General features: G+C 39.4%; 2 protein-coding genes across 3 annotated transcripts; one reads left to right on the top strand and one right to left on the bottom strand.

Moving 5' to 3' along the window:
- The first annotated feature begins 1,830 nt into the window (after positions 1–1,830).
- pdcl (phosducin-like) lies at positions 1,831–18,214 on the top strand. Its single transcript, XM_044175089.1, has 14 exons — positions 1,831–2,063; positions 2,153–2,236; positions 4,762–4,878; positions 6,484–6,624; positions 6,719–6,862; positions 8,118–8,299; positions 8,899–8,982; positions 9,403–9,649; positions 10,203–10,489; positions 11,447–11,594; positions 12,362–12,716; positions 15,369–15,553; positions 16,057–16,238; positions 17,128–18,214. The coding sequence occupies exons 1-14, from the start codon at positions 2,057–2,059 to the stop codon at positions 17,689–17,691; spliced, it is 2,727 nt and encodes a 908-aa protein (XP_044031024.1). The 5' UTR covers positions 1,831–2,056; the 3' UTR covers positions 17,692–18,214.
- Positions 18,215–22,324: 4,110 nt separating this feature from the next.
- rpl28 (ribosomal protein L28) lies at positions 22,325–24,630 on the bottom strand. Of its 2 annotated transcripts, none has more exons than XM_044175275.1 (5): positions 24,581–24,630; positions 23,928–24,015; positions 23,207–23,330; positions 22,596–22,714; positions 22,325–22,459 (listed from the first exon to the last, which is right to left on the bottom strand). In XM_044175275.1, exons 2-5 carry the CDS (start codon positions 24,006–24,008, stop codon positions 22,370–22,372), a joined length of 414 nt encoding a protein of 137 aa, XP_044031210.1. In that variant the 5' UTR covers positions 24,009–24,015; positions 24,581–24,630; the 3' UTR covers positions 22,325–22,369. The 2 variants fall into 2 exon arrangements, with proteins under 2 accessions (XP_044031210.1, XP_044031211.1); XM_044175276.1 differs by lacking the exon at positions 24,581–24,630 and adding an exon at positions 24,499–24,547.
- Positions 24,631–24,694: the final 64 nt, after the last annotated feature.

Genomic DNA, 24,694 nt, shown 5'->3' with positions numbered 1-24,694 from the left:
AGAACTGAAGCAAGACAATGTTTTATAAGATCTCTGAGAATGGCATGTAGGACATTTTGAGTCATATTTCACAGTTTGGCAAAGCTTCCTCACTGATAACACTATTTCAGAAAACATCAATACAAGGGCTCCTAATGAACAGAGTGATGGTATTTCATCCTTTTACATCAAATATACTGTATATTGACTAAAATGGCCCTTGGAAAATAACATCCTTAAAACTATTTTTGCAGTCTAGTTTGTCTGGGTGTGCAAGAAACTTGTGAAGTCAAATTATTCACTTGAGCGCTGAATAAAAACTGTTTCAGTGCTGAACTGAACATCTCTTTCACACACTGGAGACTGATTTAGACCATGCCATTTATTGACAGCAAGATCGTTTAAATACCAGTACATCAACCATACAGCTCTTTGACAGAACAGCGGACATTGCCCTGCTACTGTGGCTGCAGAGTGAGGGGGCCCAAAGCTGGACAGGGGCCCTGCAACATACACACAGGGCCTCAGGTGAGTTGTTTTCAAGTTGTCCAGATCTTCTAGCAGTGCTCCTGCCTACAATAGTAAAAATGCTGCTGGAAGATAATTTGCAATCTGCAGCTTTAATGGCAGAGCAGCAGTTTCCAAACATCTTCAATAACAAAACGAGTCTAAATATTTACCAGGGGCCAAACAATATTGAAATCTCTCCGATGACGACAAGAGGGGAAGTCAGTTTACAAATGAGTCAAAAGTTTGAATTATATGGTTGCAGCTGGAAAGCATCTGAGTAGACCACAGTGAAGAAAACAGCAGGCAAAAGGGGTTGAAGTGTTTGGCTTTCCAGTTCACAGACATTTGAGTCTTTGGAATATCCAAAACCAAAATGTGTCGTAAGACTTTGGGGAAAATGTGTGTTCAAAAACATGGCAGGTACGACAGTAAAGCCTTTGTCACTGAACTGAAAAAGTAAATGATGCCTTTTCACTGATACCCAGTACCTGCCTGTGCACTACTAACAAAAGCAATCGTTTTATCTGTTGATGAATCTGGCAAGTGTAACATGATATGCAACTTCACGCTGCAGAGGGGGAGCGTTCAATCACAGATAAGCCTTCAAGCATTTAACGTCAGCAGTAAGTTATTTCTCAACATACCACTTGCTACTGCCGCGGGGTTTCTCCTCCGCGTTGCAAAAATACTTTCCATCTCTGTGAAAGCGGTATGAAGCTTTATAATGTTATTGGATCTCTGTAAATATCTTAGCTGTTTCATAGTGTATTATTGTTTGATTTGCTTAGTGCTACTTCTATTCCTGTCTGACGTGACAGTGAGCAGCTGTAACTAAAGAGTTTCCCCTCGGGCAACAATAAAGTATTTCTGATCCTGATTCTGATAATATTATAAAGAGTACGGTCTAGACCTGCTCTAGGAAAGTACAATGAGATAACTTCAGTTATGAATTGGCGCTATATAATTGTACTAGAATTGTTTCCACATTTTAATGTTGTGCTTCTCCCAGTTTCACTACAGCTTACCTGTTTATTTTCTGCATTGTTAATAAGATTGCCATGTTGTTTTAATAGAAACATTGTTGATTGAATAAATAAAGTGAATATTCTGCTTCTCACTTTTTACATCTATCTTTTTATGTGTATTTTTCATGCCTATTGAAGCCCACTGTGTCTAGCCCACTACTGATGAAACATGGGAAAGCACGAAGTTGCAGTGAGGCTTTGATTAAATACTAAATAGAAAGACAGGAGTGCAACAGTACAGCGTTCAACCACGAGAGTGCGCCTGCAGGTGGCGATAAACAACTGGAAACACGCACTTGGCTGAATACTCAGTCCCTCTTTTCCTTTTGCGTGTGAGGGCAGGTAAAGGCGCAGTGCGACGGAGCTGCAGCACTCACAGGAGACAGAAGACAGGAGTTAATTCTGGGCTGTTACTCTCACTCTCTGTCTGTCATCAGCTGGATCTCCTCCTCACAGATCTCTGAAGCAAAGTCTGCGAAGTCTGGACTTTTCTTACAGTTTTATTTGTTTGAATGAAATTTCCCTGAACTGAGGCTGCTGTAATGAGATGTAAGTATGTCTGATTGTTGCTTGTGTGTCTGCTATATGTTTTACCTTTCTGTTTCTAAAGTCAAATTGATTTCAAACTGTTGTTGAAGCCTCTGTCCTAGGATCAGTTTGGGCTCTTCTCATGCTGTTGCGGGAGCCTGCATGCCAGGGTGATGAGGTTACCTCCAACACCGGTATGTTTGGACAGTGTCTTATGTCTATAATATAATTACATGTTAGTCTCAGCTGCCACTGGTCAGACGCAGGAAACGCATGTTATGGTATGAATCAATGTGCGTACATGCTTGCGTTTTCTTTATCCCTGTGGTTTTATCAGGTCTTCCACCAGGCTTCTATTCAGCAATACTGATAACAAAGACAGGCCCCGCCTGGCTTCCTCCTGGTCCAATAGCATGACTTCATCAGCTAGAAGAGGCTCTGAAAAAAAGATATTTTTTAATTTTTTTTTTTAATTTTTTAATTTTTTATGTTTGAAAACTTTTTTTTTTTAAAGTTGATTATAATAAGGAAACCCTACTATTGAAAGGCCCAATTATTTTTATTAATGCATATCAACTTGTTTCAGAATCTACAAAGGTCTTCCTTAAATTAAAGTAAGATCGTTTAATTTAACTAATTAAAGGAGTATTTGATATTTTTGTTCCCTAAAGATACAATTTCAAGACTCAGCACTGACAGATGAATAAATCATGTATTTCTAGTAGTGAAGCCCCCCAAACAGACCTGTATGTCTGCTTCCTCCCCACCAACCCCTCCCCACAGCCCCCTTACATACACTACACCACCCTGCCCTCAGGACAACGTTATCAGCTCGCACACGTGAACAAAACATTTCACCACCTTCTTCTCATCTCACTTATGCTTTTATGTGATGGCAAGATTTGTGCTTTCTGAATGAGATGCTGTGTCACTGTTTCAAGTTAAGGCCCAAACAGGAAGTCTTGCACTCAGACTGAGTCACAGGAGAAACTGTTGAGTCAGTGACAGTGATTCATTTTCAATTTTATATCTTCAGTACTATGGCGCATGTAGGGCGAATTTACCTGTTAAAGTGTATGATCTGAACTCATTCTGACCTGTTAAATACCATAGTGTCCGTGTAGTTTACATAGCAGTCAGATGTTAATGATCTGTTGAGTGTGCTGCTAGGAGACAGAGAAGGATGGGGGCTGCGCGAGCAAGAAGAGGCATGTTTTTGAATGTGCAGGGAAGTGTATGTTCTCTGCAGTAATTCTTTTTGTCAGTGGAGCTTGCCCCTTATGTGGATGTTTTACAGTTTATCACACGTTCATATCTGTAATGCTACACCCTGGACTAAGGTATTTCAAATTTAAGGTATCTGTGCGTAACTCTTAGGATGGAGTAATGTCTAATACAAATAGTCTTATCTGTCATCATGCTGTAATTAAAGGTAATTTTTCTCACTCGTAAACTAGCATGCAAGAACTTGTTGCTTGTTGTATCTTGTCAGAACAGCTGTAAGACAACCCCCAGCCCTCTTCCTCCCTCTGTTTCTATGTGTAAGAACAAAGGCCTTTTCATGTGGCTCACTTAATTGGCCAAAAGTGTTTTTTCTTATTTGTTTGAATTGTAAAGGGATTATACAGACATAAACTTTCTTTGTTACATCTGTGTGGTTGTAAATTTCAGTTTTAGATACAGAATCTATTGTAAAAAGTTGCTGATTCCTAAAATCTTATCTTCTTAAGGGAATAGTTTGACATTTTGGGAAATATGCTTATTTGCTTTGCGGCTGAGAGTTAGATGAGAAGATTGATATCACTCTCATGTCTGTCCGTTAAATATAAGGCTACAGCCAGTAGCTGTTTAGTTTAGCTAGCTTAGCATAACGACTGGAAACAGGGGAAATAGCTAGCCTGGTTCTATCTAAAGGTAACACAGTCCACCTTGCAGCACATCTAAAGCTAATTAATCAACACCTTGTATCTTGTTTGTTTAATCTGTACAAAAACTTAAGTGTGAAAACAATAATTTGCCCTTCATGGGGGGTTATGTGCCAGGGTATATCTTGGCAGGGCACAGTAACTTCCTGGAGTTTCCGCTGGCTCTCGGGCAACTCCTCAGAACCAAGAAATAGACCATCAAATTGTCGTTTTTACACTTTGTTTTTTGTGTGGATTAAACAAACAAGATACAAGGTGTTAATTAGTGAGCTTTAAAGTTGCTGGTAGGGGGATTTTGTTACCTTTGGACAGAGTCAGGCTAACTGTTTCCCCCTGTTTCCAGTCTTTGTGCTAAGCTAAGCTAACTGGCTGCTGGCTGTAACCTTATATATAACGAACAAATATGTGAGTGGTATCGATCTTCTCATCTAGCTAACTTTATGCCGGAAAGTGGATAAGCGTATTTTTAAAAAAATCAAACTTTTGCTTTAAAGCAGGTAAAAAAAATGCTTTAAAGCTTTATTTTACAGGTTGATAAATTCCTAATAATTTCCCAGGAATGTTCCTGGAAAGAAGTATGTAATTTGCAGAATTTGTAGCGTGCACAGCAGGGTAGCTGATATACAAAAATGTGCAAATGTGTAGAAATCCAAAAGCGGTAAGGTGAGGAAGCAGTCAAGTCAATATTTGATCTCTTTTTCAATGTCACAGCATCATATATGATCTGCCTGCCTGAGTTCATGTATGTATTTCTCACAGTCTTTGACATGAGTTCTTCTTCTTGTTATCCACAGTGAACCCATGCTGTTATTTCCCCTGTCAGCACTGGAGTGTGTGTGTGAGGTATGGTGAAGACAAGTATGAGTGTGACTGCACCCGTACTGGCTACTATGGAGAAAATTGCACAATCCGTGAGTCCAGTCATCCTCATGAGACAATTTCTCAAATCCTCCCATATTATTGCACTTTTAAGGAATTTGAAATATTCTGTTTTTCCTTTGTACACAGGATGCAAAGGGTTAGATGGTAGAAAAAGACTCTTTCCTTTTGTTGTTGTTAAATCAGGAAATAGTGCAAGATAGCTCCTGGCTTCTTGTCTAGACCCAAATATTTGTTAAAACTGAAGAAACAGGAGACTGCCAGAAAGAGACCATCTGGATCAGAGCTGATCTCTTTACTGAACCACCTACTAACTCTGCCGGTCTGCTTCTCAGTAACAAGGGACCCTCACACACTCTAGTCCTTAATCAGATGTGATGTATTTGGCTGAGAGTTATGCAGTTACATCACAGTCGCCAGGCATAATAACAATTAACCGTTGCTTAGATTGTGCAGTGAAAAAAAGAAAGAAAGATTGGGAGAAGAAGGAAGGAAAAGGCAAGGGGGGAGAGGGTGGAGGCGGGGGGGGTGGATTCCACCTATTTATGCACTATTACCTTATACCGTATTATCATCAACCGGTAAACCCACTTGGTACTTCACACTTATTTTATTTTATACTTATACCCACTTGGTACTTAATTATTAGTATTATATTTTTTGCTAGTACTTCTATTCCTGTGTGCACTGACGTAAAGGTGAGCTGCTGTAACAAAAGAGTTTCCCCTTGGGGATCAATAAAGTATTTCTGATTCTGATTCTGATTAATAATGAAATGGTAGTGGTAATATTAATATTAATGAAATAATAATCCAGACTCTGCAGCTCCAGAGGCAGAAATACCTGCTGAAAGCGACAGAAGGAGAGAGGAGATAGACGAGACAAACTAAATCAACTTTGAAACATCTTTGTGGAGCTTCAGGATTTTAGAAATACTGAAGTCATGAATCCAAACCCCCCAAACACATTCCCCCACCTTTAATACAGTATTTGGGCGTTTCATTTTAGTTATTCTGTTAAAGCGGCTATAAACGATAGTTTTATACAATAACAATGTATAAAGTGACAATGTGAAAACAATGTAACAATGTGAAAGGGGTCGCTCGTAGTGATGAACCCACAGAGAATTATCATCTGAATCTGCAGCTCCCCTCGGCTTTACGGAGCTTTATACCAAGTCACAGCTCATTGTTTAGTTGTGCGGCAACTTTACTGTTTTGGTTCACTCTCACCGCTCGCATAGCATTGTTTTCAGTCACAGCAAAAAGTAGCAAAAAAGCTCTAAAACCCACTGTACACTACCTGCTCAGCACAGAGTTAGCGACTAGCTGGTGGAGTGCTGGTAACACTGTGGAGCATTTAGCAGCTAGGAGCCTGATATTTCCTTCAGGAGTTGGTAGCCTGGTTGGTAACCCAGCCTTGCCCCCAGGATGCTAATAATAATAATCAGACTGAATTCCCATTTAGTTTCACTTCATTTAATGAATCTGAGCAATTCAGATGTCTGGATTGAGTCCAGTGCTGTTGGACTATGAGTATAATGGCTTTGTTATACTGAGGAAATTTCCATTTTTAAATTCCCAGCCACCCTGACTTCCAGTAACAAGAAGATTGTTTTGTCATGTTTTTCAACACAGCGGAGTTTTGGACCAGAGTGCGTCAGTTCATGAAACCCAGCCCAGATGTGGTGCATTACATTCTCACCCATTTCCGCTGGCTCTGGGACATCATCAACTACACCTTCCTACGAGACGTTCTCATGCGACTTGTTCTAACAGGTCCAGAGTCAGCTGTTCTTTCAAAGAAATTAATTCAGGGCTGTCACATATTCATTGTTTTAAATAACCTTTTGTGTTTTATTTAAATGAACAGTTAGGTCCAACTTAATACCCAGCCCTCCAACCTTCAACTCAAAATATGGCTACCTCAGCTGGGAATCCTACTACAATCTGAGCTACTACACTCGGATTCTGCCCCCAGTGCCAGAGGACTGCCCTACACCTCTAGGGGTCAAAGGTTAGCCACTTAAGCTGCATTGATCAATATTTTTATATCATCAACGGATAAAAGCACTAAGTGTAATGTGAAAGGTGTCACTTGTAGGTAGTCTTTGGCCTCACTCAGCTCTACAGAGCATTTTTTTAGCATCTTTCAACTCGTTTCGGTTTTCTTGCCAGCAACTTTACTGTTTTGGTTCACTCTCACTGGTCTCATCAACCCTGTTTGTAGCAACAGCGGGCAGTTGTTTTCATTGAAAAAGCTCTGATAATCCCACTGTTCACTACCTGCTTAGCACCAAAGCAGACAGACAAAGTTAGCAGCTAGCTGGTGGAACACTTAACAGCTAAAGAGCCAGATATTTCCCTCAGGAGTTGGTGGAGAGCAAGACAGAGCTAAAAGGAGAGTGAATGTTGGACAGCTGTTAATGTTGCTCTGTATCTGCTGAATGTGTAAATAGGTAACCCAATAACGTTTTGCGCTGCCCCCAAGTGGCCAAAAAAGCAATTAATGCAGGTTTAAATCAAGAGCTCTGTTTGTGGAATGATGTTTCCTATTTATCGGGTTGAGTATTGAACCCCAATACTTTTTTTGGAGCAAATGAAATTTAGCTCAGTACTGAACACTGTCAACTACAGAAAGCTGGCAACTAATGTCTGGTCAGATGCATCATGTTTACTTTTTTTATGCCTGATTTAAATCAATCAAATTTGCTAATCTTAGATTAGAGAATACTATGATAATTTCCTTAAGGGAAGCTAATTTTACTATGTTGAATATTATTAGGTAGTTTAAACTATAACAGTTTAATTACAGTTAAATCTGTATTTTAAAAGATGATCTTGTGTTATATCTACTAGCTAAGACAAGTGTAGACAGTAGCGGAGTAGAAGTATAAAGTAGCATAAAATAGAAATACTCAGGTAAACTATAAGTACCTTAATATTATACTTAAGTCCGGTACTTGAGTAAATGTACTTACCACCACTGCATTATTATGATATTATAATGCATTATGAGGTGCAAATGTGACCACTTATCAATAATATGTAATGCAGAACATGTCTTTTGCTCAGTGTTGTTTCAGCTGAAGCTAAACCTTTAACCACATGCATGCAGATTATTGACCTTGGATTGTTCAGAAGTGCAGTGTGATGTGTTAACTGTATCAGTACTGTTTTTACAGATGCACTGTTTCAGTATTATGACTAGAGGCGTGGTGTATCTGTGTTTTTCCCTGCACTGTGTTTGACGCTGCTGTGTTTCTTTTCAGGCAAGGCTGGGCTGCCTGACCCTGAGCTGCTGGTTGAGAGGCTGCTGAAGAGAAGGACGTTCAGACCTGACCCCCAGGGCTCCAACCTCATGTTCGCCTTCTTTGCACAGCACTTCACCCACCAGTTCTTTAAGACTTACAATCGCATGGGTCTGGGCTACACCAAGGCTCTAGCGCATGGGGTTAGTGCATTTATAGCTTTTGTCCATTTAATAATAACAAACTTTATTTGAATAGCACTCCTCTTAACAGAGTTACAAAGTAATTTCCAAGGGGAAAAAAAAGAAAAAAACGGATTATGAAAATCAAACTTAAAACAAAGTAGATAAAACATAAAATAGTAAAAGTGGCAATATTAAATCATTTTCAACATATTAAATGATAATAAAAATTGCATTGCAGTAGTTGAACTGGCTGGTAAAAATTGCTGGTCCAATCAGTGTGACCTCAAATTTATCATAATTTTAATTTTAAGGATTTCCGGGACATCCAGTATTTCATGTCATTTAGGCAGACAAGAAAATCTGTTGGACTGCTAGAATTGTTGCCAGTAACATAATACAGCTCTGATACAGTGTTAAAAAGAGTGAACTGTGAACTGTGAGGCTGATATAAATGAGATAAAATTGCACTAGATTTATTCTAGAAATAGAAAAGGAAATCTGGTGACAGCTCTGCATTGTGTAAATCATAATGTCACCAACTAATATTTAGCCATACTTTTATTTATTTCCTCTCATTCTCTCACTTCATTTTTTGTCTTGTCCTTGGACGCATACAGGTAGATGCAGGGCACATTTATGGAGACAACCTGAAACGTCAGCTCCAGCTCAGGCTTCACAAAGATGGAAAACTCAAGTATCAGGTGAAAGAATCACAACTGTGAATGGAGAAAGTATGTGCACAAAGACTTAGACACAAAGATTGGAACAAGTAATTTCCATTCCAAGGGAAGAGTGAAACAATATTATATAATTTTCATTAATCAAACGAGCATGTCAAACAACGTCAGACAAATCTGTTGCTCGCTAATGGTGCTGTCAATATTTTATTGTTTCACTTAATCTGCTGGTGTTGCCTTAATCATTAACTCTGAAAAGCATCTGCCAAATGTCATAGATGTCAATATGCTGAATACTTTTTACCATGACATGTTGCTGTAGGAATATAGAGTACACTATACTATCAGATAAAGTGGAGAGGGTTGGGAAAGACAGATTTTGCATTGAGTTGTAATGTATAATTATTTAATTATCATACAATTATTTATTGTTTTTCCAATTAGTTAATTGATGGCGAGATGTACCCTCCCTCTGTAGCTGATGCACCTGTTAAGATGAGCTACCCCCCCGGGATCCCTCCTGAGAGTCAGATGGCTATTGGTCAGGAAGTGTTTGGACTCCTCCCTGGTTTGGGAATGTACGCCACACTGTGGTTGAGGGAGCATAACCGAGTATGTGATATCCTGAAGTCAGAGCATCCCACCTGGGATGATGAACAGCTTTTCCAGACCACACGCCTCATCATCATTGGTGAGCTTGACACAGTTTTGGAATTGTTCAACATTTTGAGAAATACACTCATTTTCTCACTAAGAGTTAGATGAAAAGATTGCTACCACTTCCATATCTGTCTGCTATATATAAGGCTACAGCCAGCAGCCGGTTAGCTTAGCTTAGCACAAAGACTGGAAACAGGGGGAAACAGCTGGCCTGGCTCTGTCCAAAAGTAACAAAATTCATCTACCAGCACCTCTAAAGCTCATTAATCAACACATTTTATCTTGTTTGGTTAAGCGTAAAAATTACAATTTGTGGTTTTACGGGGGGTTATGTGCTGGACTATTTCTTGGCCAGGCACAGGAACTTTCTGGAGTCTTTGCTGGTTGCTCGGCAACCTCATAGTGATGACTACACTCCAGGAAGTCACTGCACCTGGCCAAGAGATCGTCCCGCACATAACCCCCTTAAAACCACAAATTGTTGTTTTTACACTTTGGTTGTTAAAACGGATTAAACAAACAAGACAAGGTTTAATTTGAATCTATCTTCCCTCCCTCTTTGTGTCTCCGCATGTTTCTCTCAGGTGAGACAATAAAAATAGTGATAGAGGAGTATGTGCAGCACCTCAGTGGATACCTGCTGCAGCTGAAGTTTGATCCCACCCTGCTGTTTAACACCCCCTTCCAATATGCAAACCGTATCTCTCTGGAGTTCAGCCAGCTCTACCACTGGCACCCCTTGATGCCTGACAACTTCTTTGTTAACGGAGATGAACTATCATACACACAGTTCCTCTTCAACACTTCTGTTCTCACACACTACGGCATTGAGAAGCTGGTAGATGCCTTCTCTCGGCAAGCTGCTGGCCAGGTAACAAACACAGACAATGTAACATAATAAATATGCAGAGACATCAATTCCATTTTTTGTGTACAGTTGGGATATAATCCACAGTATTGCTAGCTTTCCATGTAAAGTGTTTTTTGGCATTCACACTTAGTCTTCCTGTTTTGCTGAATGTGTATCCTGTTGATAACTGACTTGGCTAATGTGTTTGTACTTTTGTGTGATTAACTGAGGTTGGTGGGAATTGTTATATTTATGCTTATGCTTGTTGGGCATAAATATGACCACAAAGTAGACCTTTTAAAAAGAGGGAAGACAAGGCGATAACAGTCGTAGCTACACAAATGGCTTATACGCTGAACAGAAACAAATATTAATATTGTTTTTGGGTTCCCTTTTCTGCATAATACAACCCAGCAGCATCCAGACAAATCAAAGCACATCCACATGGGCTGCTTAGCACTGTGGGGAAATATCAGGAGACAGCTTTAAAACATGCTCTTGTCTCTCTGAAGTTATTTCATTTCTAATATTTTGTGTCCAAAGTGCTTTGTTTAATGAATTACTTTTATGATAATAAAATTCTTTAGGCATAATTCAACACTGTGATGTGGAACAAAATCACCATCATTTTGCCTTGCCATTTTGGTTACATAATGCAACCAGTAATGAAAAGATTTTTTTAGAAACAAAGTAGAAACAAAACACTTCATAAAATAAAAACTTTATACTGGTTCAGTTTGTGTATGAAGGACAAGCATTATGTTGTATATAAAGATTAATATATATATATTTATTTATACATTTTAAAGATGTATACATTTAAAAAAAATCTTGTGCTTGTTTCCTATTGAACATTTAAATATTCACCTGGAATTTAAATCAGTCTAAATAAACTAAACATCTCAGATTTTAAAAAGATTTTGTATTTTGAATAATTTTTTATTTGAAAAACTTAATTCTCACACCTTTGTCCTACAGATTGGCGGTGGCCATAACATCAATGCTATGGTGACCAAAGTGGCTGTGGGGACCATAAAGGAGTCCCGTCAACTCCGCATGCAGTCCTTCAATGAGTACAGGAAGCGTTTTAATCTTAAGCCGTACACATCATTCAGACAATTCACTGGTAAGAAAAACTTGGTCTGTGTACAGACCACACAACACGAAGTGCAACCTTCAAAGCATGTGATTTATGACTTTTACAAGTCCATGAGAGCAGCTGGACATACATTCTTGGAATAAATGGCATCCGCTCCCTTTTAAGGCATTTTTTAAAACACTGTTCTCCATTGCTTTCAATTGCTATTACAATGTCTTCCAAGACATTTTTGTATAAAATTCTTCAGTTGTTGATGTATTCTGAATTTCTTGACATTCACTGCATTAAATGCACAACTTGGACAGTTATGTATTTTATCTTCATGTTGGCTTGCAACATGTAGTTCCCTGCCACAGCAAAATATGTGAATACAAGAGGCACAGCGGTGCTTTGAGCTAAATGCTGATGTCAGCATGCTCGCATGCTGATGTCAGCATGCTCGCAGTGGCAATGCTAACATGATGTTTAGCAGGTATAATGCTTACCGTGTTCACCATCTTAGCATAGCATGTTAGCTATAGTTAATTTGCCAATTAACACTAAATACAAAGAACAGCTGAGGCTGATGAGAATGTCATTAGCTTTCACCGTAGTAAGTAGGATTCATCCTCTGGGGACCGTGACCATGAATTTCATGGCAATCCATCCAATAGTTGCTAAGATGTTTCAGTCTGGACCAACCGACTTTGGCATCCCTAGTGCTATGCTGCTGGGATGGCTAAAAACCTATAAATTATCCACTGTATTGTACATATTTTTATTAACTGTGCAATTCTCATGGTTACCATTTGCAGATAACAAGGAAATAGCCCGTGAGCTTGAAGAGTTCTACGGTGACATTGATGCTCTTGAATTTTACCCTGGTATGATGTTGGAGCAAACACGACCAGGGGCCATATTTGGAGAGAGCATGGTGGAGATGGGTGCCCCCTTCTCCCTTAAAGGCCTCCTGGGAAACCCTATATGTTCTCCAGATTACTGGAAGCCCAGCACCTTTGGAGGCAAAGTCGGCTATGACATAGTGAACTCTGCCACACTGAAGAAGCTGGTCTGTCTGAACACCAGAACGTGTCCTTACGTGGCGTTTAAAGTACCAACAGAGGATCGATCGCAAAGAGGGAATGTAGACAGTAAAGTAAGAACTGATGAGCTATGACCCTTAGCAGACACTGGAAGTTTATGGTTTGAGATCCCTATATGAAGGTAAAAGAGGCCACTGTTAAAAAACAAACAAGTGTTGAAGATGTGTGTGTGGGGAACATACAGAAATGCTTGTTTTAACGGCACTGGAGAATCACACGGGACTCAGAGCTCAACACTTGTGTCTTAAACACATCAGTGAGGACGTAAACATATGATTTTTGGTAAATACTTTGTGCTTGATGACTGAAATACTGTCAAAATACATGTTCTTACAGTCCAGTAATAAAGATTATGTACTGTCTGTAGATTTATTTTAAAAGAAATGATTGCAATGCAATATAACTATTCAATGAAATAAAACTATAGACACAAAGTGGATTATAAAAAAGTGATTAGTGTTTTGACTATCCATTGTTCTTTCATGAGTCTCTATTCCCACGTCCACTTCTCAGCTAGTGCTTCTCATAAATCCAGTGTTTCTTTTGGCTTGAGGTTGAATACAGAAGAAAGACTCACACAATAGCAGGGTGTACGTTTTTTTCAATAAACATGATGCACAGCAAGGTTAGAAACACATTAAAGCGAAACACAATTACCTTGTGGCTTAGAACATTTAGGTATATTGGGATACATATGAGATTATTTATGTAAGGGACCAACCAGAAAATGCACATAAATCCACTTTTTGACAACATTTGGTCTTACATGTGTGCTATCTGTCTTTTCAGATTATTTAAATTCTGTAGTGATTTGTATTAACAAAAAGGAGAGTGAACCCATATTCTATTATTAGTATCATGGTACCTTTTGTAAAAATATTTTTCAAAAAAGTGAGTAAATGATGTTTCACAGCCCGCCAGCAGTGGTTGTAGTAGTAGTAGTATGTGCAATGTTTCATAGTCTTATCGCCATCTAGTTGTGGAGGTGGGAACTGCATCATAACACTTCCAGCATCTTCCCACATTTTCTACGTCAGTGGGATGAACTCATGGTATCGTGTTGCCTTTAAGTGCTCTCAGTAAAATCCTTTTTACAGTAAAGTACATCACTTCAGAATGTCACATATCGTACTTTGAAATAGTAATTTCGGTGGTAATAACGCCAGAATAAAATGTGCAACTCAACAATTTTGAGTGGCTGTGGTGTGGTTGAGTTTTTCAGTTGTAACAAAAATAATGCAAACATGCGCATTTGGGGCTATATTTGTGTTTACAATGTTCATCACTGATTGAGTAACACTGATTATTGACGCGGCTTTCAGTATGTTCATAGCCACACACCATAAATATAGCTCAAATTGCAACTCAGAGCTAAATGTCGGTTATCTTTGCGCTTATAAATCATAATTACGACACCTCCGTGAACCATTAAGGCATCACACTCCGGGAGAGTGGTTTGCGGTAGCCAGCTATCTAGCAGATTAGCTGGAGTGAACAGTTGGAGTTGGTGATATCTTACTACAGTTAGCTGGTCATATAATCAAGGTAAGATCAAAACCAATCATTCATAAGTAATTGACTTTTATATGATTGTATAGCAGTGAAGTAAATTTAACCTTTACTCGGTTTATTGCTAGCTAATGTTTACTGGTTGTCACGGGAAGTCAGCGTAAGAAAAGCTAGCTCAGTTGGCTAACGCTAACCTAGCTAGCTCACTTTCACAAATGCTAGCAGTGCCTACTGGTTCGGCCCTTGTCCTACTTAATAAACAAGCTAATTGGATTGTCTCTATCCTCCTTCCAGTAGCGTTTAGATACTTCAGGAAGTAACAATACCAGTTAAGAAGTTGCGAACGATAACTAGCTGAGTTGGCTATCGTAGCTGTCACATCGGCAGTGATTCTCAGACAACTAAGGTGTTGGCTGTAGGCCTTCGCTCCTAATGGTTATGTGTTGGAGACATTATATTCAAAGGCAGTGAGAGAAGTCGTTTTGTATTGTCATCAAATGACAACCAAATCAAACAAACGGCATGCTATTAGTTTTCATTTTGCTGCCTGAACACTGTTAAAAGTGAGAGGATTTATGTAGGGTGTCTGCCTCCTTGTCTTTCCATCTGTGCACATTGGTTGGCTTACTTACGGCTCAGTGCATCATTAAAGGCATCTCAGCCCAAGTTTTGTCAGTTGACACACTTAGTATAAGCTATGAATATTGTGGATGTCCTATTTCCAAAATAAGCCCTTTCTACCCGACCTATGACAGCTTGGATGGCTGTCAGTCTGGATTATTATGCTCCACTGGCTAATGTGCTCTGCCGGACTATTATGAGACAAAACTGTTGTTAATCTGAAGAGGGTTTATCTACGAGGCTTTAAAGATAAAGCAAATGGCAGTATTGTCTCACTGTCAGCTGCCATGCTCATGCAAATTATTAGTCAAATTACCCAACAAAATGGAGATTCATGTGCATATTTAAATGCACTCTGAATTTAAGGAATAAATGTATTAGATTAGTTCACATTGATGTTGCTTAATACACAGACTTTGCTCTGCATGCAGTACTAAGATGAAGGATGAGCTCTCAGTCGTGTTAATAAACAGAAACATAATGATACCATCTCATATGAAAGCATTAAGCTTAGCATTGTGTCTGGACAAAGTTGTAAGTGAGTTGCACCTGTGCCCTATCTAACACATTAATAACTGCCCCTCAGGTGAGCCGTTGTCATGACGACTCTGGATGACAAGATTCTGGGAGAGAAGCTGCAGTACTACTACAGCAGCAGTGAGGACGAAGGCAGCGACAACGAGGATGAGGATGGGGAGAACAAGACCATCCGGGACGCTAACGTCAATGAGCCTGAGATAGACTACAGTGCCGATGGGAGTGCTATCAACACAGGTACTAATACAAGCACATACACACTGAAAAAATCCTGATAAGACCACTGCATCATTTTGTATAGGAATTAACAGTAGGTAAGATTTTCAGTGGCCATGCTTCACATCATTTCCACAGTGTCAGTAAAATCACCAAAAAAAATTCCAATAAACCACAGTATTGAAACAATTTTTATTAATACACCGTTGTATTAAAGATATTAAAATGTATAAACTGATCCTATTTTGTCCTGTCAAGCAGTCTAGTTCTTGAACATTTGTTGAACACTGGTAATAGTGAAAATCTTTGGTTAGTACAAAATATTTGAAAACAGACACTGTAAACTTAGTATGTAAGGTTTTTTGTTTGTTTGTTTTTGTCAAAAATTACACATTTTCCATCATTGATCTGTAGTGGTTTTTCACTTGAATTGGTCATCCATTTATATGAATGTAGTACTTACAGCATACTACAAATTTACAGTAGTTACCATGATGGCAGTTACAATGGCTATTCTTTCTCAGGACCAAAGGGTGTCATCAATGACTGGAGGAAGTACAAGCAGCTGGAGGTCGAGCAGAAACAAGAGCAGAAGAAAGAGATGGAAAGACTGATCAAGAAGCTGTCGATGACCTGCCGTTCTGACCTCGACTTGGAAAAAGACAAAGAGAAACAGAAAGAGCTGCAGGAGAAAATCAAAGGCAAAGTAAGTATGATGGGGACAAAATACATACATGGGAAAGAAATGCTTGTGAAAAGCTCCCTTCATGTTTCTCACACCATCCTGGCAGTGCATGGGTGCCACACTTGCTAAATGGAACAGTTGCTGTGGGAAAAGGCTAAATACAGGCAAGATATTAATTCAAGACAACCTGATTAACATAGTGGAATCCCTGCGCGTTCATCCCCTATTTTCAGACACAGTCTAATTATGGATTACTGAAATATGTGACACACTTGATTTCACTTTGCGTTAATGAACCTGCCAACTATTTGACATATACACATATCTTATGTCCTGAGAAACAAATATATTCTTGTCATAGAGTTATAATTAGCCAATTGAGAGACCAGCAATCTAACAGAAGAAAAATTGGATTAATCGGAGCATCTGTAAAAGAAGCTCTTTTTAAAAAAGATTGCCCTTTTTAAAGGAAAATTTCAACATTGTGGGACATATCCTTTTACGAAGTTTAAAACGTCACTATTTCTTTGCTGGGACCAATAACTTCCTATAATCTCTGTGGGTTGCCTAGAAACTGGTCCTAGCCAGGAAATAGTTCAGAACATAACCCACATAAAACGGAAAATAATTTTTTTTACGCCTAGGCTTTTGTACGGATTAAACAAACGTGATATAACGTGTTTAATGAGCTTTAGATGTCTTGGTAGGTGGATTCTGTTACCTTTTGGAGAGAGCCAGGCTAGCTGTTTCCCCCCCATTTCCAGTCTTTGTGCTAAACTAAGATAACCATCTGCTGTAGATTCATATTTACTGCACAGACATGAGAGTGGTATCAATCTTCTAATCTAACTCTTGGCAAGAAAGCATATTTCTTATGTGTTATGTGTTTTCCTCTTTTTCTACCTCACAGATGACCATGCAAGAGTACAACATGCTCCAGGAAGAAGAGGATGATGAAGACTTCCTCCAGCATTACCGTATGCAGCGCATTGAAGAGATGCGCCGCCAGCTCTGCCGTGGCAAACGCTTTGCGCAGGTCTATGAGCTTAATAGTGGAGAGGACTTCCTGGAGGCTTTGGACAACGAGGACAAAAGCACGCTGGTCATGATCCACATCTACGAGCTGGATGTCCCGGGCTGTGAGGCCATGAGTGGCAGCCTGCTGTGTCTGGCTCAGGAATACCCACTGGTCAAGTTCTGCAGCGTACGCAGCTCAGCCATCAGCACCAGCGCACTGTTCAGAGACAGCGCTCTGCCTGCTCTGCTCGTTTACAAAGGAGGGGACCTGATCGGCAACTTCGTGCGGCTCACAGACCAGCTCGGGGAAGACTTCTTTGCTGTAGACCTGGAGGCCCTGCTGCAGGAGTACGGCCTGCTGCCTGACAAGCCCCCCGTCGTCCCGAAGACAATTCGCAATGGAGCCATCATACAGAACACTGTGAGTGATGAGGACTCCGACCTTGATATAGACTAGAGCCGTAATATCTAACATGTGTTATATTCTTGGGAAACATGCGTACACAGTCTGCATGGACTATAGATAATTTTTGTGTAAGTGGACCCCCGTAGTGATGACGGACTGAGCCAGGATTGCCATGTTACCACTCACACAGCAACATACAACCAGCATTGAAGCCAAAAGTAAATGCACACAAAACATCACGACCCAGTGAGTTTCACGATGACATCAATCCATGGTAAAGATGAGTTATATTTAATAAGAGTAAATTCTAGCCATTATGAATATCGAGGACCTTTTGTTATACACAGTGAGAATGATGTAGGTGTAGATTAAATGTTTTGTTTGAGATATGACTGTCAACTATTTATTCTGTGTTAAAACACATTTCCCTGTTTTGTTTCATGTGCATCTTCATTGTATTCACTCTGTAGAATACGAAACCTTTAGCCCAAACTGGCTTTTAGTTAATTTTATAACTTTTATATGTGCTGTACCATTTCAAATAGTGGAAAAATAAACAAATATTTGGACTCACTGCCTGTTGTATTTTTATTTTAATGTGAAAGGAGTCGCCTGTAGTAACAAACCCACAGATAATTGTCACCCAGCTCTGCAGTTCCCTTCAGCTCTACAGAGCATTTTAGCCTTTTTAAGCTCATTGTTTTAGTTCTCCAACCCACAATCTCTGCTCTCATCAACCTTGTTTCCAGCTGAGTTTTCAGCAAAAGAGCTCTGATAAACCCACTGTTCATATCCTGCTCAGCACCAAACAGCAGACAGACAAAGTTAGCGACTAGCTGGTGAACATAGTGCTGCATTTAGCAGCAAAAGAGACAGATGTTTCCCTCAGGAGTTGGTGGAGACCAAAACAACGCTAAGAAGGGATTCATTGTTGGTATTTGTTTGGTGGGCAGAAACATGACTCCCAACTTTATATGGTGATAATTATCAGTGTTGTGTTTACAGCTTCCTCTGCTGTCCCTCCGTGGCCAAAAAAAGTAAACAAATGCAACTTTAATATTAATTTTTCATTCAGTTGGTCAATGTTAAGTCAACAGCATTTTAGTAATCAAAGGTTAAACACATTGGGCTGCTGCTTCATCCCATTTGTAGCCATTTATTGTATTCACAGATCAGCTCTGATGAATACTAGTATTTACAGACATTATGGACCTTTTTCAAAGCAGACATTTTGACTTGTCAAACACCAGTGTAATTAATGTTATTAAATATTGGAACAAAGCCATTGTTAATCTTATTAGTTCCACCTGTGCTTTTCCTGTCAAGTCAAAATGTCTGCTGCGAGAAAAGATCTATACTCATGAAATAAGTAGTCTTAATTACTTGGAAAAATAATAGTAAAAGTAACCTTTTTATTTTTTGACATCTTGGAATTTGGACTTAACGCGTAGCAGCCGAAATCAGATTTTTGGGTACACTGAGAAGCCAAAAGTTGAGTATTTTCTGTAATTATCCTATTATCATCACTATCATAACAACACAAATGTGGTCCCTGAAACAGCTCCTGCACAAGTAACTGATAAATAAAAAAAAAAAATTGTAATTAGTAAAAAGTAATTAGATGAGTCACCAGGTTTAACCTGCTATAATTCAACTTCCACTGTGATGATACACCAGCATCAACAGGCTCCTTTCCAGTTCAGTAAATTCCCCAGAGGTGATTAGTCTAACAGATTGTGGATAGGTCAACTCATCCAATCCCGTCCACTCAATAATCACTCTGAACAGGAAGAGCCAGGGCTAGAGCTAATCTCTGTAACCATAACTCACTATTCAATTATTTTAAATTACACAGTATAGTTTGCACTTTGCGCACAAGATACTAACTTTGATTTGAATGAAAAACTGAGCGACATGGACAAGAGCTAATGTTGTGTGTAGCTCTTCAGTGGACACCAGGCTAATGTAGCCTACAAATTGCGAATCAGCAGCAGGGTGAGACAGGGTAACGCCAGCAGCAGGAGAGTTGTTTCTTCAAGGAGGGGAGCAGCTGAGCCACAAAAGGCATGTTCCAACAGGAGATGGGTTTCTGCACTGATGCCTGCCAGGAAAGGAGAAATACTGTTACATCATCTTACGCAGGGTGTATTTATCACCTTTACCCTATTTGCTGTTAGAAGGCTCATTTGTGAGTTGATTAACAAAACAGTTGACCCGTAGGCCTAACTGCAGCCTACATGGCCATCAAATCAATGCAAGCTAATGGTGTGGTGTGCTGCCACATCTTGCACGCTCAATGCAATGAATCTGCTGGAAACTTTTCACATCTGCTACCTGACCTCTCTGAATTCACTGAAATGTTTTAGTCATAATACAAACCGTGTTCTGACCATTCGTCCCACAGATGCTGGACATCCTCATTGTGATGTTCGTGGTGCTCATGATGATCTGGGTCTGTATGAAACACACAGAGTGGCTTTGTCAAGATGTAGATATGCAAGCGTATTGCAATATCTGCACTTAAGACTAATGTATGGAAAGTAAAGAAAAAAAAACATGAATAAATATATCAGACCTCTGGGTAAAGTCAAACAACTAAAAAGAGGACGCTACATGAGAACATGATTGAATGAAGACAGCAAGGAAAAGATTAAGAGAAAACAGATAGGACACAAACAGGAAATTAAAGTATGGGAGATGACAAAAATGAAAGGAGAAAGCAAACAGCTGTTTTGACCTTGGGACAACGTTTTATAAAACTAATATGCATTTCAATAGTGATCCCACAACGGACTAGAGCATCCTGCGTCTTAAGATTAAATTCCGTGGTAACAGAAAATAATGTTAAATAATGTGATGTGTTTTTAATTTCAATTCAAAGGTTTTATTTGCATTTTCACAAGCAATATGTCTAGTGAAATGCAGACTAGCATATTATTAAAGTTTTGCTAAAAGACTATAGGGTGCAATGACTAATAATAATGAGAGTAAAAATAAGAATTAGAAAAAATTTATATAAAGGATAAACATTCAAAGAAAACAAAATGTAAGATTATTCAATATAGAAAAATATTGCACCCCTAAATAACTTTCTGCTATAATTATTTTCCTTAAATAACTAAAGCAAGTACTTAAAGCTTCTACATTTTTTTGTTTTTACTCATAACTGTATTTATACTGTATATATATAAATGTTAAAGAGGACTTTGAGTACCATTTGAGTGATGCCACAGCATCCGTTTGAGTTCCCTGAGGGCTTGGGTGAGGTTCTCCAGCTGGTCATGAAGGTGGATATTTTCCTCTATCAGTGCATGAATTGTATCCTGTAGTTCAAAGCTCTGACTTTGCAGGACCAACAGAGCCAGGGGCATAAAGAAAAGCACTGGCCTTAGTGCCCTCATAGCGACCACAGCACGCAGCCTCTATCACATCTTCACAGACACCAATCCCTCTCATAGGTACATCCAAATCCCGTGTGAAAGAGATGTGCTTCACTGCAGAAATGATTGGTGCAGTATACTTTATCAGCTTAAACTCAAGGGGAGGTGACAACCATTTGTTCTTTCTTTCCAAAGCCCTGGGTGGAAAGCTGCCAGTGGGCTGCTTTAAAATCTATCCAATGTTTCCACATCAGTGGTCACAGTGACTAAAGCAACAGAGGCCCTGTTTGCTTCAGTATAATCTACTTCAAATGAAAATGATGCTTTAAACTTATACTGTGTAAACAAACTTAAGTGTTCAGTTCTTGTAAAATACAGTCCAAATATATGGGTAAAAAAGGAAGCAATGTGCCAACTGGGTGCACAGACAATCAGTACAGACATCCTCCTGGTGGTTAATTAGTTGCAGCTCATTTCAGTCATGTGCAGTACAGCATGCACATCAGGGCATCAGGGCAGTGAGGTCAAGAGGACGGACTGAAACCAGGTGTCTCCAGTCCCTACATGTATAAATATTTGAGTTTTGACATGCATAAAAAAATGCTGAAATTATAGTCCTCGAATAATTGTGTAGATTTCAACTAAACAAACTCTAGAGGTTGGTCTGGTGCTGACATCTGTTAACAGAGTGTGCAACAAACATCACTGCAAAAATATCAGTAAAACTAAGTGCCCCCTTACTGACCTATTTCTAACCACAACAGCCAAATGACTTACATCAGGTTTTGGGATGTCTGGCGCTCAGGAAATACCACATGCCTCAAAAGCAAGTCAACAAAATTATTTAAAAAATATTTATACTACAGAAACGTGTTTTATATGAAGTCGTACTGCTTATCAGGCATTTATTGTCTGTTCTAATGCTGTTTTTTTTTTTTTAAATCATGTATATCCAGGACCTGTACAATAAAATCATCATGCATGAGAAAAACTCAATCAAGCTAGAGGGGGGAAACCTAAATTTTCCTTTGTATGCATAATTTTCTCAACTGGACCACAAAATGTCTGCATCTTCTATTTTTAAACACTGACTTTATCCTTCATTGATCAGATTGTGGCTGATCGTACCAAGAAGTTGTGCTGATTTACACAAATCCAAAGTATTAATAACTATGACAATTATGCAATAACTTGATTCATTACCATAGAAAATGTGTTGTCAGATATCTGCAAAATACTGCATATTACAAACCATATATGTAATCAGGATCCTGGGACAAGTTAAGACTCAGAACAATGTGGTGTTTTCTTTCAAAACAACAAGCTTTATTTATTTATCATGTATCAGTTTATGCTGTCTTGGCGGCCCTGGTGCGCTTCTTTTTGACCACAACAGGCTTCTGGCTCTTCAGAATGGCACTGGCACGACGCAGGGCAGCCTGGGGAAACAAATTAGACTCAAATTATGTTCTTGACAACTTTGAAACAAACTACAAATAAAAAAAGACCATCATACAAACCAATGTGGTCATTTAATTTGAAATTTTGCTGTGTAAAATCACAGATTAAACTCACCATGCGCAGGTCCTTCCTGTACTTGTTCTTGCGAATGATGTGCCTCAGACTGTTGAGGGTGGCGCGGGAGTTCTTGTTGATGGTGATCTTTTCGTAAGAGCCGGCAGGTTTGTGCTGGCCTGTGCAACAAGAAAACAAAATAGATATTCCAATGTAAATGCCCTAGCTCTAATGATCCAAAAACAACAAGCAACCTGAGACCAAAAAGCCTGACGTTAAGTGCACCATGTGTCTTGCCCTCACAGTTCAGTGCATGTTAATTGATTCCAGGAATCCACAGTGAGTGCAAAGACAAGCATCATTTAAATTCCTGCCAATGACTGTAACCTTATAAAACTGTCAATGTGATTTCTTGACTTTCTACACTTCAGGGTATGAGCTATTCTACTTCAAGGAAGCATCAATACATCACATAAAAAATAGCTGCTGTTCCTTAAAAATGCAACTGATGTATGAAAGATGCAGATTACAATTACAGGTCAATTTTTCCTTAAAAAGGTTGTGCAATGTACAGTGTTTTCAGTCGGAAGATTGAACCTCTTGTAAACATTAGGTAAAGCCAGTTTTTACAGACAAAGTGCCTGAAGATGGAAACAGCATAAAATATTTACCTGCACGCTTCTTCAGCACCACGACGACTCCCTTGCCATCGGCCGCTGGCTGCACACCTACAGTCTTCTTGTGCACCAAACCATTAAAGCGGAAAGAGTTCCTGGACTTCAGGTTGTTGGGCTCCTGTCACATAAATAGATTTAAGTCAGATAACCCCACTGGACAGCTTGTATTGTTGTCACAGTTGACTGACAATTACATATTTATTTCACTGTGAAGACCAGTCCCGTCATATCCTGTTAGCTACAGGGTCCATACTGACCACTTGCTGCAGTGTACTGACAGTATTACAGTAGTATATAGGCTTTGCTGTTAATATGCAAGAAATAGAAGTACAATGTAGGAAATTATGCAATACCAGTGCCATCAGACATCAATCAAATTGTGACTTTAATGCCACTGCCAATTTAAGTTCAAATAGAAAACAGATTTTATGTGTAATGTTTTACAAAATCTTCCTCGAGCAATTTTACAACTGTGCACTTCCTCCATTACCTCTGGGTATTGCACTGTTGACCAATACTACATTGCACATTAACTGCACACTCAAATTGTCTTTTAGTATTAATACAGACTTTTTGAGAACAAGTTTAACACTATCATCACACCACATACTGAAAAACCCTGATTGGAATTGGTATGTAATGTTAAGCTGGGACACTGGTCTGGTCAGGTCTTTCAGGCAGGTGGTCTGAGCAGAGAGACAGGCAGTGTACTCACAGTGCTGTAGGTCTGTCCGTTCCTCTTGATGAGGAAGCTGGAGCAGTTCCTGATGACCATCCACTGCAAATGGGACGACATGATGAACCTGGACAAAACAGGACCAGGTGTTACTAAACATCATAAAAGGCCAGCTGAAAGTAACTTTAAATTGCGATTAGACGTGACGTTAAAGCCACTGCTTGCAAGTGAAAAGCGTCGTTTATGTTTGCTACCATGTTCTTAGCAACTAACGTCAGCTAGGTCAAACGTGTTCACTTGGATTCACGATTTTTTCGTTTGCCACCGCTTGAGTGGAGAAATTACGAGCCAATGTTTAAGTATTGTAACACAAAATACATTGCGTATTTTACGTTTGTGCCAATGTCTATAAAACACTGTAGCGCTGTTGTTACATTGAAGCAGTTTGCTAAAGTTAGCTCCACAGCTCAGCGCAAGGGACGGATGGAGCACGACGAGGCCTAATCTGGGCGACGTGTTCACAAATGTATCTTTCCATTTCAACACTGTACAAGGACATTTCCTGCCACATGGGATGTACACAACAACCAACACAACAACAGTATCTTACTTTCTGAGACTAAATGCAAGTAAGTAGACACAACAAATATACTTTAGTAACCGGCTATTAGCCGCCGAAGCGACCACGTTACCTTTTAGCGGAGGAAAAGGACCGGAGAGAGCGGAAACCGCTTTACGGAACCTCTGTCACAGATCATTGCGCACCTACAGCTACTTTTTTTATCAAACATTAGCTATCGAACCAA

This window comes from Siniperca chuatsi, linkage group LG18 (assembly GCF_020085105.1).
Source record: "Siniperca chuatsi isolate FFG_IHB_CAS linkage group LG18, ASM2008510v1, whole genome shotgun sequence".
Lineage (NCBI taxonomy): Eukaryota > Metazoa > Chordata > Actinopteri > Centrarchiformes > Sinipercidae > Siniperca > Siniperca chuatsi.
This window is presented reverse-complemented; position numbering and strand designations above follow the sequence as displayed.